Consider the following 16,782-nt stretch of genomic DNA (forward strand, 5'->3'; position numbering starts at 1 on the left):
ATATTCGGTCTGTAAACAGAGGCTTACATAAGTATTTTTAAATGTATTCATCTCTAGTTGTCCATTTCCAATCTACTACTAGACCTATAGCAGGACTAAGATTTGGAAGCACTTAAAAAATACTGACTGTCAAATAATGTCTTCCTGTCTGCCAACTTTTAATACTGCAGATTTATATACAGTGCTTAAAATTAATTTCCTATTTTGTCATGAGAGTGCTCAAGTTTTTTTAAAGGATGTGTAGAAGGCACATAGGAAAACACTGCACTGCAACGTATTCATGCCCAAGATAATTTCTTGAGGATACTGAGTTTATTCAGCTAAGCAAGGATATGAAAATACAGAAGTTTAATGGCAAGGCCTGTATGTGGAATAGCTGCTGATCACCTAGACAATAATGCATTTCATTCAGAAGATCAGTATGTTCAAAAAAATGCGAGTCTGTCTACAACAAGGAACAAGAGTTTCTGGTAAGAAGGCTACTTTTTACATGAATTCACAAGAAAACAAGCGAGACTTGAATTTTAATTCTGAATTTAGCAGTTATATCTCCTTTGCTACAAAGTTGGTTAATCTTTCTAGTTGTTTTCTTGTAGAATACATTCATTTGCTTGGAGAATGCATTCTGCTGCAAAACCTTTGACAACATCCAACTGGCATACAAAACTGCAACAAACTGCTCTTATCTTGTGTCCACCACTATTAACCTCAGAATCTCTGCCTATTGTTTTTCCCCCCCTAGGCTAGCTACATTATTTTCCCAGAGCACTGTCTGCTTTTCTCTCCACAGAAAGACACATGACATGTCATACAGACAGAATCCTTCTCTTCAGAAATAATGCTCTAACCCGCATTACCCTCCAGTTAGGTAACTGCCTAGGTCAAGTGCCCTGTGTTCAAAAAACTATCAGGTATCTGTTTGTGATCTGACCATCGAAGCCCTGGCTGCCTTAATACTCCTCAAACTGGGGAGACCAGACAGAAATATAGCTGTTCTTGTAGCAGATCGCTGCGGACTGCTAGCACTGAAAATGTCAGGTAAAGCTATGCTCCAACCTCTGCTCCAGTTATTTCTTCTTTTCTTCTTCTTGTATCCTGACAAGCAACACCACAGGATTGGACAGGCCAACCCATAATTGCAAAGGGCCAGATTTGCTGCCTTTACTCCAGACCTAAAAGCTATTTCAGGGGTACTGTCCCAGGGTATTATCATTTACATGTACTGTGAACCCCACTGAAGGCATTAAGTGGAGTTACAAAGAGAGAAGAGAGAGTTTTAAGGGACTCATACCTCAAAATAAAAGAGACTCTTTTAACGTCAAGGTGTGAAACATTTCTCTATGCAAAACAAGATGATGTAAGGCTGAACAACAGCTCTGTTGTGTTCCAACTGGGTAGATGCCCACAAATTCATCTCTATTACATCAGTAACTTGAGGATAAAGTATCAGAAATTTTGGTGTGGGGAATACAAAGTAAACAATGTGATCAGATAATCTAAATTTTACATATGTAACTTCTGTGAAGCAGAACTGCTTGATATCATAGAAATCAATAAGTATTAGATTTCTGCACTGATTTCTCCTCCTCCTGTGGATCTCTGCTTAGCCCACAGAACAGTGTCATGTTTACCTTCTGCCTTCTGCTCAATGCTGTCCTATACTTTGCAAATAATGTTAGGGCTCTCACAGAAACAGTCCTTTGCTTCCTTTTCATTCTTTCACTTACTCCAGCCTTTTCTGCATGAAAAGGTTAGCAAAAGAAGTGTTTCCTGAAGAAGGACTGAAGAACTTTTCTGAAGGACATTTTCTCCTTTCCAAATGACTAGTGGCATCCTCTGAACCTTTGGTTCAGAGGTCTAATACTCCATTTTCTGAGTAGTCTCAAAGCCTTATCGAGTCTGCAAGAGCCAGAGTGCAAAGCACAGTGCAAGACTAAGCCAAGACAGAGGCTGGTTCAAAGATGCCTGACACATCTACTTTTTTTTTTACTAGCTTCCTGTGCATAGAGTAATACTAAAAAGGCAAAATAAAAGAACTGACAAAAAATAAAATTAGTATCTTCATGAGTCAGTCTGAAGAAAAATACTAGCTTTTTAACATAACTGGGTTCTAAACAAAATACCATGTGACCCAGAATTATATCTATTAAAGGCTTCTCCCAGAACTTAAAGCTTCTCCAGGAATAACATTTAGGCCTCTTCCATCTCAGACTAACCAACCTCCCTTAGCAATAATATCTAATCCTCATGTACAGACTGAACACAGGGAGAGGATTCACCATCACAAAAGAGACACAAAACTTTGTGTTCCTGCAAACACTGCTCAAAAGCTGCACATCACTATTTGTGTATTGTTGGGGGTTTTTTTGGAGGGTAGAATAAGTTTCTTATTTATGATTTTAAAAAAGCCACAATCCTAGTGTTAATTGAAAAAACTATAATGAAATTGCACCTCACCCCTAATCAGCAGCACAACAAAAAATGGTGATTATAATTAGAAACAAATTAAAATCACAAATGAAATCTGACTTTTTGTTGGGTTAGGTACGTTACATCCTGATGGCTCTGCCATGTTCCAGAGATTAGCTGAGATGGGAGAAAACCAGATCTAGACTCAGAAGCCAGGAAGGCTGAGATTCTGTAGGTCCACTTCTTATAAATAAATAGCTTCATAGGCACTGCTCTGACAGTCACTCCTCTCAGTAGCTATAGACAGTTAAAATATGGAATAATAATACATGTAAAGTTTATGGCTCAAATAATTTGTTTCCATCCTTCTTCTTTATCCAGACATAGAATACAATCTTAATGCATCGGGGCAATGATTTTGTTGGGATTTCTGAAATTAGATCTTTAGCTGTTTTTGCAGATCATTCAATGTGATGGGAACAGAAGGTGTCTAATCTGTCTAATATGTGTATTTACCAAATAAACTTCAAGCTTTCATCTTGAAAAAAATTAGTATACTCTGAGCCTTCAATGTTTAAAACATGTGGGAGCTGCAGAATGACAAATACTGGCAGATTTTTGTAATGTGACATAATTCTAGTTGTTATTTATAATATCACATATTAATGCATAAGTTTTGTTGCACTTTCATTTAATGGACACACAGTTTCATATGTCTGAGCTCTAGGAAAGATCACCATGTACTGTTACATACAAGCTACACTGATAAGTGAATATCACATCTAGAGCAACACTTGAAGGATAAAATCAAGAAATCTCTTTAAAAGTACAAACTGTTTTGCTAAAAACATTTGAACTGCAAATGTTAAAAGCCAACGACTAGAATAGCTCTTAAATCACACTACTGACACCAATTTAGAGATAGGGATGCTCATATACATTTCCTCTCAATGCTGAGATCAAAAATTGAAGGCATCAGTAACCTTGGAAGCATTTGCTCTCCAAAACTCTCAGGAGCAAATTTAAATCACATTCCTATCCTATATATTATTGTGTTATGATCTTGGTGTAGTACCAATAGAACCAATAACACTTGTAAGACCATTATAACTATTTGTGAACCAACCTTACACAAAAATTTCCTCCAATCAGAAAAATCTGTGAATTAATCTAGAGCTATTATCTAATCAAACTAGCAGTATTCAATTAACATTTCAATGTTACCTGAATTATAATGAACACAATAAAATTTCCCAACTATTAAGTATTAGAAATGGAAATATCTGTAACTAGAGAAATCTAAAAAGGTCAAATTACAATTCTGAATACCAAAAATGACTCACAAACTTATTGAGGCTATAATGAATCTAAGTCTCACAAATATCAGGGAAAATGTTTGAAACAAGTATCATGAAGCTAGGGTTCTTAGTAATTAAAATTCTTGCAATCAATTTATTAAATAAACAAACCAGTAGCACTGAAATCCTCCACGTGATTCCTTGTAAATCACAGAATGGTTTGTATTGAAAGGGACACCAAAGATCATTTACCTTCAACTCCCCTGCCATGGGCAGGGACACCTTCCACTAGACCAGGATGTTCAAAGTCCCATTCAGCCTGGCCTTGAACACCTTCAGGGATGGGGCATCCACAGCTTCTGTGGGCAGCCTGTTCCAGTGTCTCACCACCCTCACAGTAAGGCATTTCTGCCAACTTACAGGATTTAAAACAGAACCAAGAATATTTCTGCAACCTGTTAACATACAGCTACTTCTTAATACTATTTTTCACTAGCCTTTTAAGAATGAAAATAATGAATAGCAGCAATCAAATTTTTAAACCTGTATCTAATTCCATGGCCTTTCACTCTTGCACACATTAAATAATTTTTTATATATTATTAGGTGAAGTACGTTACCCAGCAAAAAATCAAGATTTGCTATATTCAGTCACTAGTTTATCTCCACGTGCCATGAGAGCTACTGAAAGATCTTCTGAAGCTCTCCTAAGGAGATTACAATAAAAATATAGAATACATGATTCTTCCCCCTCAGCAATACAAACAAGCCTATGTTTATTTTTCTCTAGGAAGCTGATTCTTCATAAACTATCAGCAATGAACTCTTTCCCTTGACGTGGTCTAGATTTTTTGACATACATGAAAAGTCTTAGCTGTGTCTCCAATCATACAGTTTATTAAATGCAATATTTGCCCCCACTGCCATAGATTTTTCAATTATTAAATTCTTCTTTTGCATCCTTTATCATTTGACCCAAAACAGTATAAAAGTCTCCAGTCTCATCCCATTAAAGAAGAGAAGAATTTCCACCTAAATAGCAGAAAAACTTATTATAAATTGGGAAACTGCATCCTTTGTTGCTTTGTCGTAGTCATCATCACTATCCGCAAACACTCCATAGCCCTATTGTAGATCACAAAGTTCACTTTCTACAAATCCAATACCTATTTTAATTTTTTTTTCTTTATAAAAAGACTGCCACATATGGCATTCAGATCACGAATCCATCATTAGCCTTCCCCAAATCCCCATGAACTTTTTACGCAACAGCAGTAAAGCCTTTTACGATCCACTTCATTTAATACAAGATTTTCAAAAGGATATTAATCTTTTAAAATGACAGAAATTCTGCTGAATCCTTCTCATTTTCTTGGTATAATGCACTTTATGTTTACTAGTTGCCATGTTACATATGTCCCGGGAACCAAATTTTGACCATACGCTTAAAGGAACAAGGTGCCACATAGCATGATCTTCACAGTCACAGTACCTCCAAACTCCAGACACTTTAGTGATCATTTTTAGCATCTCCATCTCTACTTAGATCATCATACCTTACCAACATATATTTTCACCCACGGTGATCTTCAGCTGCTGGTGGAAAAAGCCAGATTAGAAATAATTACCTAAGAACAAATTCTCAAATCAAACAAAGTGAAAATCCTCATATGTTCTGTTTCAAATCTCTTCACTTTTTCCCACTCTACTGTGGTAGGTAGTTTTAACTACCATTTCTTATGAAGGTATGGTTGTTCATTTATGCCCTGAGGCTGTTCTTTCTACTCTGGGAAATGGATGTTTTGTTTGACAGCAGCTGACTTGCTCCGCATTTTTCCAAGGTTAAAGCCTTTGCTCACGCACTCCTACTATCGACTATTTTTGCTGGCATCTATGGCTTGCAGATATAGGGTGAACTGCTGTTAAAGCCTTACCCAGCTGTTTACCATCTTTCTGGAGATTTTCAACTCCAATAAGTCTTTTAACTACTCCTCCTAGTTTAGTTCTGCCTGAACAATGTGCTGCATTTGTCTCCTGGAACTGTGCATTATTTGTTCTTCAGTAATGATTCACAGTCAAAAGGTCTGATAGAAGCCTGTTTCACCAAGTGCTCAAGCTCTAAACACACACATCATATTTAATGAGCCACATCACAACGCAGTCCCAATGTACTGTACATGCAAACTTGCTTCTTTGTCATTTTATTTACTAAAAAACTTGTAAGAAATATAATCTTTCTCTCTGCGTTACATGGGTGCATTTAATATGCACAAAAGAAAAATTAAAAATAAAAAACCTAGTCTTTAATTAGTAATCTAGAAAAAACGATGTGAACAATTTTCACTAATGAGCTCAAATCATGACTGCTTTCAAAATTCTGAAATTATGTATTTTGGTTTTTTCCAGAAGTAAGTTTTTTTTCTTGTTCTGTATGGGCATGATTAACTCAGGCTTGCACCTACGTCTGTCTTGTTTAACTGTTATGAAGAGAGGAAGAAAGAATCCTATAAAAATCACTATTTTTTATCACATTTACAGTTAAAACTTCACTGATTAGGTTGTCAATGATGACAGGTGTCCCTAGGACACTGCCCAGAACTGACTGTGGATCTATATACCAGTACTAGATTTTGGCACCTTTGAACCTCTTTTCCTTCAACACAAGACTTTAATTAATTTGGAAGGCACCTTGGAGTTATATCAAGTCTCCATGGAAACTTTTGTTCAATCCTTTGACCCATTTATGTAAGACAGTACATGCTATCAACTGGCAGCATTTTTAAAAAATACACCTCATTAAAAAAGATCTTTGAAGGTTTGAGTGATCCAATTAGGAATCATACTTATTATATTACTTCCATGCCTGGTGCAGATGCTGATTTCTGCATTTTCCTCAACGGTCCCAAGGGAACTTGCTAGTCACTTCCATACAGCAGGAGCCTTCTCTGCCTACCTTTATTCTTGGGGTTCTCGGGAAGTGGTATTAGTTAACAGCAGATGAACTCAGTTGGAATTCAGAAGGCCACAGTTGTCCAGCTGCAGCTCTTAAGCAGTTCTCTAATATTTCAAGGATGTCTCCCGGGTCAACTCCCAGGACTATAAGGAGCAGCAAAATAACCTGGAATACCAGGAGCAAGTAAAATCTGGTCAACGTGGCTCAGAAGACTGGCATCATCAGAGAGTGCTAAAATCCAGTTATATGGCTCATACTCACAGTAAGAGCTGCAGAGAACCTTTAACAACAACTGCCCGAGAACAACTCCCAAACCTCCGACATATGTACGCTGCTACCAGCCACGTAAAGATTCTGGCATGTAGCTCATGGGGTTGATGTCTGCCCATGTTCATGAAAACTAACATCTGTATGTCAACCGCTGCATGTTCTTGCGAGTTTGATAGTGTGGGAACTTGGAAACCGTTTTTAAGTTCTCGTCAAATGTAAGAAACAGAAATGATTATTAATAGACACCCTATAGACCTGGCAATGAAATACTGAATCATTTATTGTAAAACAATATATGGGGGCAGGAAGAATCATCAGCAGCAAAATAAAGACTGTGCTTTCTGTGCAGGATCCTCAGACAGAATTATAAATTGAGACCTCGCAGGGCTGTGTTAAACAGAACTAACACTATGCAGGGCAGAAATGGATTTTCTTAAGTAGTTTCCATATAATGGGTTTGGTAGCTTCAAGAAATGCCTTTCCCTAATGGTCATTCTATTGATGTAGAGCCCAAAGACAATTTTTCTAATTAAGCAATAAATTACAGCTGTAGCAAAGTCTGGTAAGTCACTACTAGACCTGTGCAGAGCTCTAAAACTTCAGATTGCTAAGGACACAGCAAGCCTCTTACCTAACTTTACTCATTAATTCTTGCTTCTCCACCTAGTTTTTCTTAGGGCTCTGAGATCAAAAAGCTCCCTTCAGACCTCACAATGTCACTCAAAATGTAGGTGGTTTTGGCTCACAGTTATTTACCACAATAACTTGAACAGCTCCTTTCCTCTCCTACTTTTCCTTCATTTCCCCCCATGAAAAACCTTTTTTTTTTTGGTAATTCTCTTTTTTCCCTTCTGAGGGGCTGGAGAACGGTGCTGTTGATAAGCTGTCTTTCTTTATGCTCAACAACTTGTAAGATATGACAGATGTTTGATTCCTTCCAGATCACTGGGAGGCAGCCAAAGGGCATACTCCAGATAGTCTCGCTGACAGCATATGCTATATAAAGGTAAACCTGCTTTTTGACAGCTATATGTATACCTTCAAATTGCTTCAACTGACAGAGGCAAGATCCAAAACTTGCTTCTAGACTTTCGACTGGAATGCCTCATCATTCCTTCCTTCTGTAGTAAACCTTCAGCTAGATAATTTCACTTTTTCCTTTGCATTGTTAAGGGCTTCTGAGATATCTATAACTGAGGAAGAAGAAACAAAAATGCAACCTCAGCACATAATAATAGTTATTGGAACAGTCAGTGCAGGAGAGTTGATGGAAAAGTGCAAGGAGCAATTGTTTAAATAGACAGCTATGGGGTATTCTTTCTCTGGGGAAATTTCTTCCTTAAACTTATGCGACTGGTTTGTAACCTGGGTAGTGGACTCACACCCTCATGCTGAAAACAACACTACATAATGACTAAAAGTTCTCAACATCCACTAAATCTCTAGCCTTTTGAATCCTTCCTATGCTTCTCTCTTCATTGGTTTCTTAACAAGGTGAATAGAAAAATTACAGCTTATACACAACAGTATTTCACGCCCAATTTGTTTGTTCACTTACCAAAAGAGAGGTTAAGTAGCTCACTTATTTTAAAAACAGTCATTATTCTACGTATCTTTACAATATACCTTCTAATACCTCCTCAAGCTAGTGCAGAGAATCTACTTCAACTTACTGATTTCCAGACTTCTTTACAGATGCAGAGATCAGATTTGACATAGGCATGTCATCGATTTCTACAACAACATAACACGGTCACTTATTTTCTTCCACTTCTACATTGGCATTTTTCATTAACATAAACAGTTTAGCCAAATGTTTTTCAAATGTTCAAGCCAATTCAGAGCTTAATAATACAGATCAATGATAAGTGTGATTCTTTTCAGCCTATACATTACTTCTGAAAAACTGGACACTCCACATCCCACCTTCCCAAACAGTCCCTTACCTAAGTATCTTTGATTACATTGCCCTGTCAACAAACAGTCAGAAAGACCCATTGAAATCCATATTTTAGCTTTTACTATCCTAAATACATTTAAGAACAGAGGTATCATTAGAGAATCCTGTTGCATTTTCCATACTTCTAATTCACAAGCATTTTGCCTGATATTCCATTAGTATTCAAGTTTCCCTTAAAAATTGTAAAAGCTTTTAGAAATGGTGAATTCCAAATAACTGACTTCCACTGCATCACTGCTACAGTTACAATATCAAAATATGAGACAAAATACCAGATAGTTTTTTGTAAAAACCATTCTTGTTCGTTCTAAATTACACTCAAATTTCAATAAGCATCTTATACAAAAGTAAAGTTTCCAAATCTTCAGTTCCATTTATCATTCTTTTTGCAAGAAGGTTGCACTCAATTGCATAGTTATTGACAGGAGATTTAATCACAGTTAAGGTGCAAGGTTCTAGCCTGAACAAAAGTCTACACAGAAACTTGAAAAATGTCTTTAGTGTAATGACTAATTTTTTAAAAACAAAAAAATCTAGCCTTTTCTCCTTAGAGCCAAAAATTTTCATGCTCAGTCTGTACCTTATCTCTTCACTAAAGCATAAATTGCCTAGCCTCAAAGAGCAGTAAGTTATTATTATTACAGGGAGCACATCCCTCTGAGAACACATGAAAAAGAAAAGAGGGAAACTTTGTCACCCAATAAAAATAATAAACTCCCCACACTAAATCTTAAACATAAGGCACCAGGCACTGATAATAGGAAGTCTCTCCAGAAGCAATTTCAGAAAAGAAAGAGAACACACTGAACAAATGTCTGATGGGACTGCATTTGCCTATCAGCTGAAAGAAGTTCACATGTCTTAGCTGCAATTCCTCCAGTCCCAAGAAGTTTAAGAATTTGATTTGTGAACATCCAGTCACTAAAAAGTATCAAAGAATACAGTCATTCTCTTATTCACTTCTGGTGTACCACAGAACACATGTAATCAACATTTCTGAACACCAAAATACTGTGACAAGAGCAAAATCCCAGAAGGCTTCACCAAGGACTCACTAGTGGATTAGAATGAATTTCAGAAACCAGACTAATCCTTTTCTCTTTCACATACTCTACCAGCTATTTGAAAGTAATGAGCTATGGGCCAGTGCAATACTACAGTAGCATTTAAAGTAATTAAACAAATATTGACAGCAATCAGATTCATTAGTTTAAGATTCTTTAATATATATCCACTTCATCTTTCTACACGTGGTCCTTCCCAGCAGAAATTATTAGCTCAGGAGGATCTTGTAACCAGATGTAAAAATATAACTGTTTCTTGCTGAGAAGCTCTGCCACATCATATCACCTTTTACAGAAACACAAACCTAAATGGAAGAATAATACATCCATGTTCAGAAAATGCTGATTCCTGACGAGTTTCTAGAACTCCCTAATAGATTATGAGAATCCTTGTTGAAGGGATTCCTGATGTCTAAAGATTTACTGTCATTTGGCAACAGTAGCTACAAAACCAAGTAAGATTCTTTGCACATAAAACAGCTGAGACAAAAACTACCCTCAGTTTCCACGATACACTGTTTTTGTAGATTCTTTTCTATGTCATGAAGACGCTTCAAGAAATTCTGTATTCTGGTTCAACCACACACAAAGTAAGAGATGAGAGGGGGGAGGTATACAATGACAAATTACTTGTCAAACTACATCCTTGTCCATGCCTTAATTTGCTAAGATTTATAAAAACATAGCTTGGCATTTCAGAAAGAAAAATTTCTTTCCCCCTCTCCCCCGCTATCTAAAACTTAAGTCTTCCATAATACAGGCTCTGAGTGAAAATTATGACCACCTGTAAGACTGTGTTTCTCTCTGCTACTGCGGGAACTGTTAACCACAGTGAACTCAGTAACTGTGGATCTAGACTTTGCAGGATGTATCTCAAAAGAGCTAGAAAGACCTGGTGTAATTTGACGAATTGACAAAACTGAATTGACAAAAGAATTTCCCTTCTGGAAAGAAAACAAGCTGCTTCTGAAAAGCCATCCAGGGCACTATCTCAATCTATGCAATTCTAAAGGAACTTCACCAATATGTACAGAATTAAATACCTATTATATTTTCAATAGCTGCCTGAGGGATGCCTGAAGCAGGAAGACACTAAACAATCCAGAGTTTTGGTAGTGGCAGAGGAAGAAGATTTTTCTATCAGTCTACTGTTCTGCTAGAGATTGTCAAAGGCCTGGCTACAGATCTTGAGCAGGTTAAAAAAAGTTCAGTTAACCTGCATTTTCTGCCTTAGATTTCAGGCAACTACTTCTGAAATGCCAGAATGTCAGAAGGTATTTTAAAAATAAAAATTAAATTGCACTGTCTCAACTATGTGGTGGCAACATGAAATGACTGTTTCAATTTTTATATGTAAATAACATTTATGCCACCCCTAGGAATCTGCTTTAAAGGCCAAAGCCAACAATCAGAAGTTATTTGCACTAACCAACCAATAAAACACTTGCTGAATTGTATTTCTCTTGGAACCTGTGATGTATACTACAGTGGTATACAGTAATCTTCCTGACTACAACACATTCAGTAACACAGTTCTTAGTAAAAGAAGGGAGAAATTAGTGACACCCAATTGCTGGAACAAACAATTACATCCATGCCAAAGCACACATGTCTAAGCTGGCTACCAGTGTGACATTCGATTTTAAATTGTAGGTCACAAATTGAACATACTCTCCTCATTACTCACTTAATGCTTAGAAATCTTCTATAATCTATTTTTAAAGTCTTCCTTTGTGTGCTGGATAAGAACTTAATTTAAGGGATTTCTTCATAATCTGGAGGTAGAACTTTAATGTACACTTAGAAAACCACAGCTGGCAGCAAGAACAACAAGCTAGTTGTCAAAGCAGCTTTCAGAGACAGAGCCTATGCAAAAGGCAAACATCTGAAATAGAGTTCTGATATCCCAGAAAACTACTGTAGCTTAACAAGGCACATCCATCATAGGTACTGTAACAGCTGACTGCAGATACGTTTAGAGCCTGTGGCTAATGGAAAGCATTCCTTACCGGCATTTGAGCCATCAGCTGGATCAACTGAGCCTCAAAAGGCTCATCATTTCCCCTGTTCAGATACGCTGAGACAAGGACTCCTGCCAATACTCCTACTGAATGTCTCTTACTAGTTTTAAATTGACACACTTGATTCAAGCAATTCCACCTAAAGGCAATTGTGGAAAATATTCAAATACTTGGTTCTATAGAGGAATAAAATCAAAAGACTAACAATTCAGGATGTTATCACCAAATGTTAAGTGATATCCCTCTTTTATGCTACGGAAGAGGGAATTACTTCATCTAAACTATAATGAAACGTAGAAATTGGAAATGAATGTCCATTTAGGTGGCTTTGTGCGAAAATGCAAGGAAAATACAATTTGCTTAATAAACTGCTAGCACATTTGAAACTGTGTTTCATCATAATCCCCATTAAAGACTCTTTTAGGCACAGTTTCACCAATATAGTACCTTTAACACAAATCATTCAAGTACTGCAGTGTTCCCTCACCAGAGAAGAAATTTTCAATAAGCATTTGAAATGCAGGATTTCTGACAGAAAAGGCAGAAACTACCACTCATGGAAGCACAAATTTATACAGGTTCTTAAAGGATGTGATGTTTTAGCATTTAATGTTATATAATGCATATAACACTGGTACTAAAAGAGGAAAAAATCTTTTCCCTCCTCATTAATACAGCTGTGTCAACAGAAACATGCCACATGATGTGTGATCCTTCCCCTGTGTCCTTGTGCTTTACTTTGACACAGATCAGGAGATTAGCTCCTGGCATACCCACCAGGCAATTTAGATATGTCTTCTGTGGCTGTAACGCTCCCCACATCAACACTGTCAGTGTCCAGCTTGAGAAAAGAGGTTTTCTCTTTAAACAAGGACAGGGAACTTGTGCCACAGAGATGACCCACTGTGTAATTCAGTCAGCTCCTGCAGCTCACTTTTGCCAAGAGACCCCTGAGTACCTTTCCACTAAGCCTGCTGGACATGGGAGCTGAAGGGCCTTACCAGTAAAGCTGCATCAACTAAAAGTCCTGAGCATAGATCTACTCACCAGGCACCAAAAAAGGTTGAACAGCAAAGCCCTGGGCTTGGAGGTAGAAATAGTAGCTGAGGTATTGCCACTTAAACCTTTTGATGCTCTCTCTCTAACCACCTCAGGAATTCTTACTCCCCTAAGGATTCTCCAGCATGAAAGACATTTCTTTTTTTGGTCTTTATCCAGCAAATAAAAGACACTTTCCAGGATTTTGGACAAATCAAATGTACGTTTTAATGCATTCATTTTTCTGAAATCCTTTTGCTCTTTAGGATAGAAGTGTTCAATTACTGTGTATATTTTGGGGCTATTCCTTAAAGAAATGGCCAAAGACAGGTAACACTTTTAAAACAGTGAGAGTTAAGCCAAGTACAAAAGTACTATTGTAATAATGAGCAATTTCAATACTATAGCTGTAATGGGAAGTTCCAGGAACATGGTTAAACTAAATTCTGCTTGGCTCAGAGCCATGCAAATACTTCTTTTCCATATTCCCATCAATTACAGAAGTACAGTAAGTGTTTTTATGCTTAAGTGCACTATTACAGGGGACACAAATAAGCCATTTTTCTTCCAGTGTTTGGAGCTAACATTTCTATAATATCATATTACACATTTGGCAGACTTGAAGCATGCTCAGATTTTTACTTGCGTTGCATTAGTAAGCCATACCATTTGAATCAACTGAAAATGGGTAGTATAACTGCACGTCCTAACCAGACTACACATGTCTACAGTGGTCATAGAGTTGTTTTTACTTCATACTGGCTACTTGGGAAAGCAGCCATCATGAGCAGAGAACAATTATTGTTAAATGTTTGCAGGCAAACAATAGCAGATACATACCATGAAGGAAGTCTTTTAATAAAAAATACAGTTGCCATTTTAAATCCATGCTTTACATTGACAAATCTATACTGAGACTTTATTAGGAAAATTAATAACCTTACTAATAAAGAAAAGCTAACCAGAGGTATGCAAACACTTAACACACTTAGAGCGAAATATATCACCCTCACAAACACTGCCTTCCATCACTGATAAAGTCTATCAAAATGTTAAAGCACTACAGAAGTGCAATGTACTCTCTCACTGCGTATCAGCTGTAGTCTGTGTGCATCACGCATGCTTATGTCTCCCCTTGCAGAAGCTCCAAACCATAGCATGAGTGTGTTAGGACAAAAAGGATAAAACCAAAATAAAGCACTTTCTGAAGCTTCCAGTCCCATGTGGAGTGCACAACAAAGATGCATCAGAAGTGCAGGTCAGTGAGTTTTTATAACACTAGTATAAAAAACTAAATGTCCTATGGAATTAATTATTATCATCTCACAAAAAATTATTAACAGAAATCACATTTCCATGCTCAACTCTCTGATTCATATGACCATCTTAGAAAAGAAATCAAGGTATTTCACTAAGAGTTAGATATCACATTCATATTCTGTGTGTTCTCACCAATCCTTTATATACAGAGTGTGTAAAGTATCTGACCATACAAAGATGGCGCCTATGCAGATAGGAATGTTGGGGAATACAGTTCCATTCTCTTCCAGGCAAACTGGTAAACTCCAAGAACTGAAACCTTACACATCAGACTGCTACTGGCAGGAGATTTCTGACCCACGTAAGAATGACTGTGAGATAACTGTGGCAGTTAGAAATTATTAAATGTGAAATTACTAACATGTTGATCCAGGAAGACAGCATGGTTTTGTGGACAGCTTTATGGTTCAGTTAAAATTGATCTCAACTGCAGTATTAAAAACTGTAGAATTATCATATCTGCACATATTACAGTTAGCACAATTAAGAGTTAAAATAGGTTAAGGCTCTCACATATTTCTTTCTGTACTGCAATTCTGTTAGGTTTTATTGGCAATAATTTGCATGGTAGAACTACGCACAGACCCTTATTTTATTATTATCTTTAATGTGGAAAGGCAACTATTACCCCAAACCCCTCCTGCACACCCAGCTGAAGAAAGATTTACTCCATCTAACAAACAGTTATAAAATTTAGCCTTCCTTCACAGTGGCAAAAACAGCAAAGGCAAGGCAACAACTCTTTTGAATGCTGAAGAGCAGCAATGCTAAGAGAGTTCATAGGCACTTGAAGTGACCTTTAAAGAAGTCTTTAAAGTCTCCTACTCTGGAAAACTGGTCTCGAGTACTTAAAAACATAACCATTTCCTGGGTGCTGAAAGCACCGATCTAGCTAGGCCACATGAGGTAGTTCTGATTCACTGTTCTCCTTTCCATTACATTCCTAAAATTCAAGCAGTGAAAAAACTCTGATCTCCACTATGACAGCACACAAAGAAAGCGTCTGTACCCTATTTTGACCCCTCTTTCTGAGACAGGAGTAGAACAGTATTTTCAGACAGAAGGACTGCAACACATTAGTGTTTACAAGAGCTGATACGATGGGATCTCAGCAGTATAACATCATAGCCCTCTGGTTGTAGATGACATATGAGAAAGCATATGGACTTACTGACAATTCTTTGATTAACTTTCTTAGTTCCTTGTGTCCATGCTTCTCTGCGATACTTTCTGGATCATCTCCATACTTATTGGTTATTTTGCAAGCCCATGTGGCCTCAGGACAACTGAGTAGAAACATTGCAAGGTTCTTTAATCCAAATCTGGCTGCACAGTGAAGGAGAGTAGGAAATTCTTCCAAATGGCTATCTGTATATGGAAACAAAGTCTTCATGAAGAACAGTTTTGCTTTAATAGAACATCTTTCACAAAAGTCCTCTGGAATATTAGTGCTATGGAATCATAGTTATCAAACTGCCAATACAGAACTAGCATCCAAAGAACAATTTTTCCAATTAACAGTTTTACAATTCATATATCAATAAAAGAGCATTTAACGTAACTGAGAAATCTCATTTTTTGCTGACAGAGGGATTTGAAAGCCCTTTAGTTCTATTGAGAAATAAGATTTCTTGCAAAGGGAAAAAAATCCCATAGCCAAGACATGCTTTTGCTTAGGTGGAATATTTTTAATTTAAGACATTTGAATGGGACATTTTTATAGGTTTATGGTGCTATGTTTGATATTAAAAACCATTTCTGAAAATTCGCATGAATACCAGAGACTTCCAAAAATTTGCCTATCCCTATAATGAACAATCACAGAACTTAAAAATGAATGTATTGGATAAGTTTTTCGGATTTATCTGATATAACATGACATCAATTTCCATCACAGACTACTTTTTACCTTGGAGGACTGGGACAGTCAGTTTATCATTTCATCAGTCCTGTATTTTAACTCTATGAGTGACCACAAATTACATATACCAACAAACAAACAAAATAGAGGTTTCAAACATAAACAATACTTCTCTCTGCCTTTATACTCTACTTTCTAATCACTTGTGGTTTGTTGCGTACCAATTTGTCTGTATATCAGCATGCAGTGTATCTCTTCTCCAAGCGTGCATCCAGCCTGCCCCACGCACCACCAGTTTCATGCACACTGAGGGTCTTTATTACCCATTGCATGAAGGAGTGCCTCCTCTAGTCTGTTTTGAACCTGGTTCCTGGCTCATTCAATTGACTGCCCCTAATTCATCTTACTCTCCACCTCTGTCTGCCCTCTCTGCAATTCTAGTGATTTACACATTCCCAGAATTTTTTCTTGAAGGGCTCCGGTCTAGTTAATTGGGCCTTATAGAGGACCAACTCCATCACCCACACTGCTCTCTCCTGAACCTTTTCCAGCTTTAATGTAACCATTTTAAGACGACAGCAGAAGAGC

General features: G+C 37.2%; 1 protein-coding gene across 1 annotated transcript in view; it reads right to left on the reverse strand.

Annotated features, from left to right (window-relative positions):
* Positions 1 to 16,782, reverse strand: part of BANK1 (B cell scaffold protein with ankyrin repeats 1) — a gene marked incomplete at its 3' end in the record, with an annotated part of 115,155 nt that overhangs the window by 59,907 nt on the left and 38,466 nt on the right. The window contains 1 exon segment of the mRNA XM_039385578.1: positions 15,505 to 15,701. Coding sequence (XP_039241512.1) covers positions 15,505 to 15,701 — 197 coding nt within the window.

Source organism: Pipra filicauda, unplaced genomic scaffold (genome assembly GCF_003945595.2).
Source record: "Pipra filicauda isolate LSUMZ 115617 unplaced genomic scaffold, ASM394559v2 scaffold117_size3949168_pilon, whole genome shotgun sequence".
NCBI lineage: Eukaryota > Metazoa > Chordata > Aves > Passeriformes > Pipridae > Pipra > Pipra filicauda.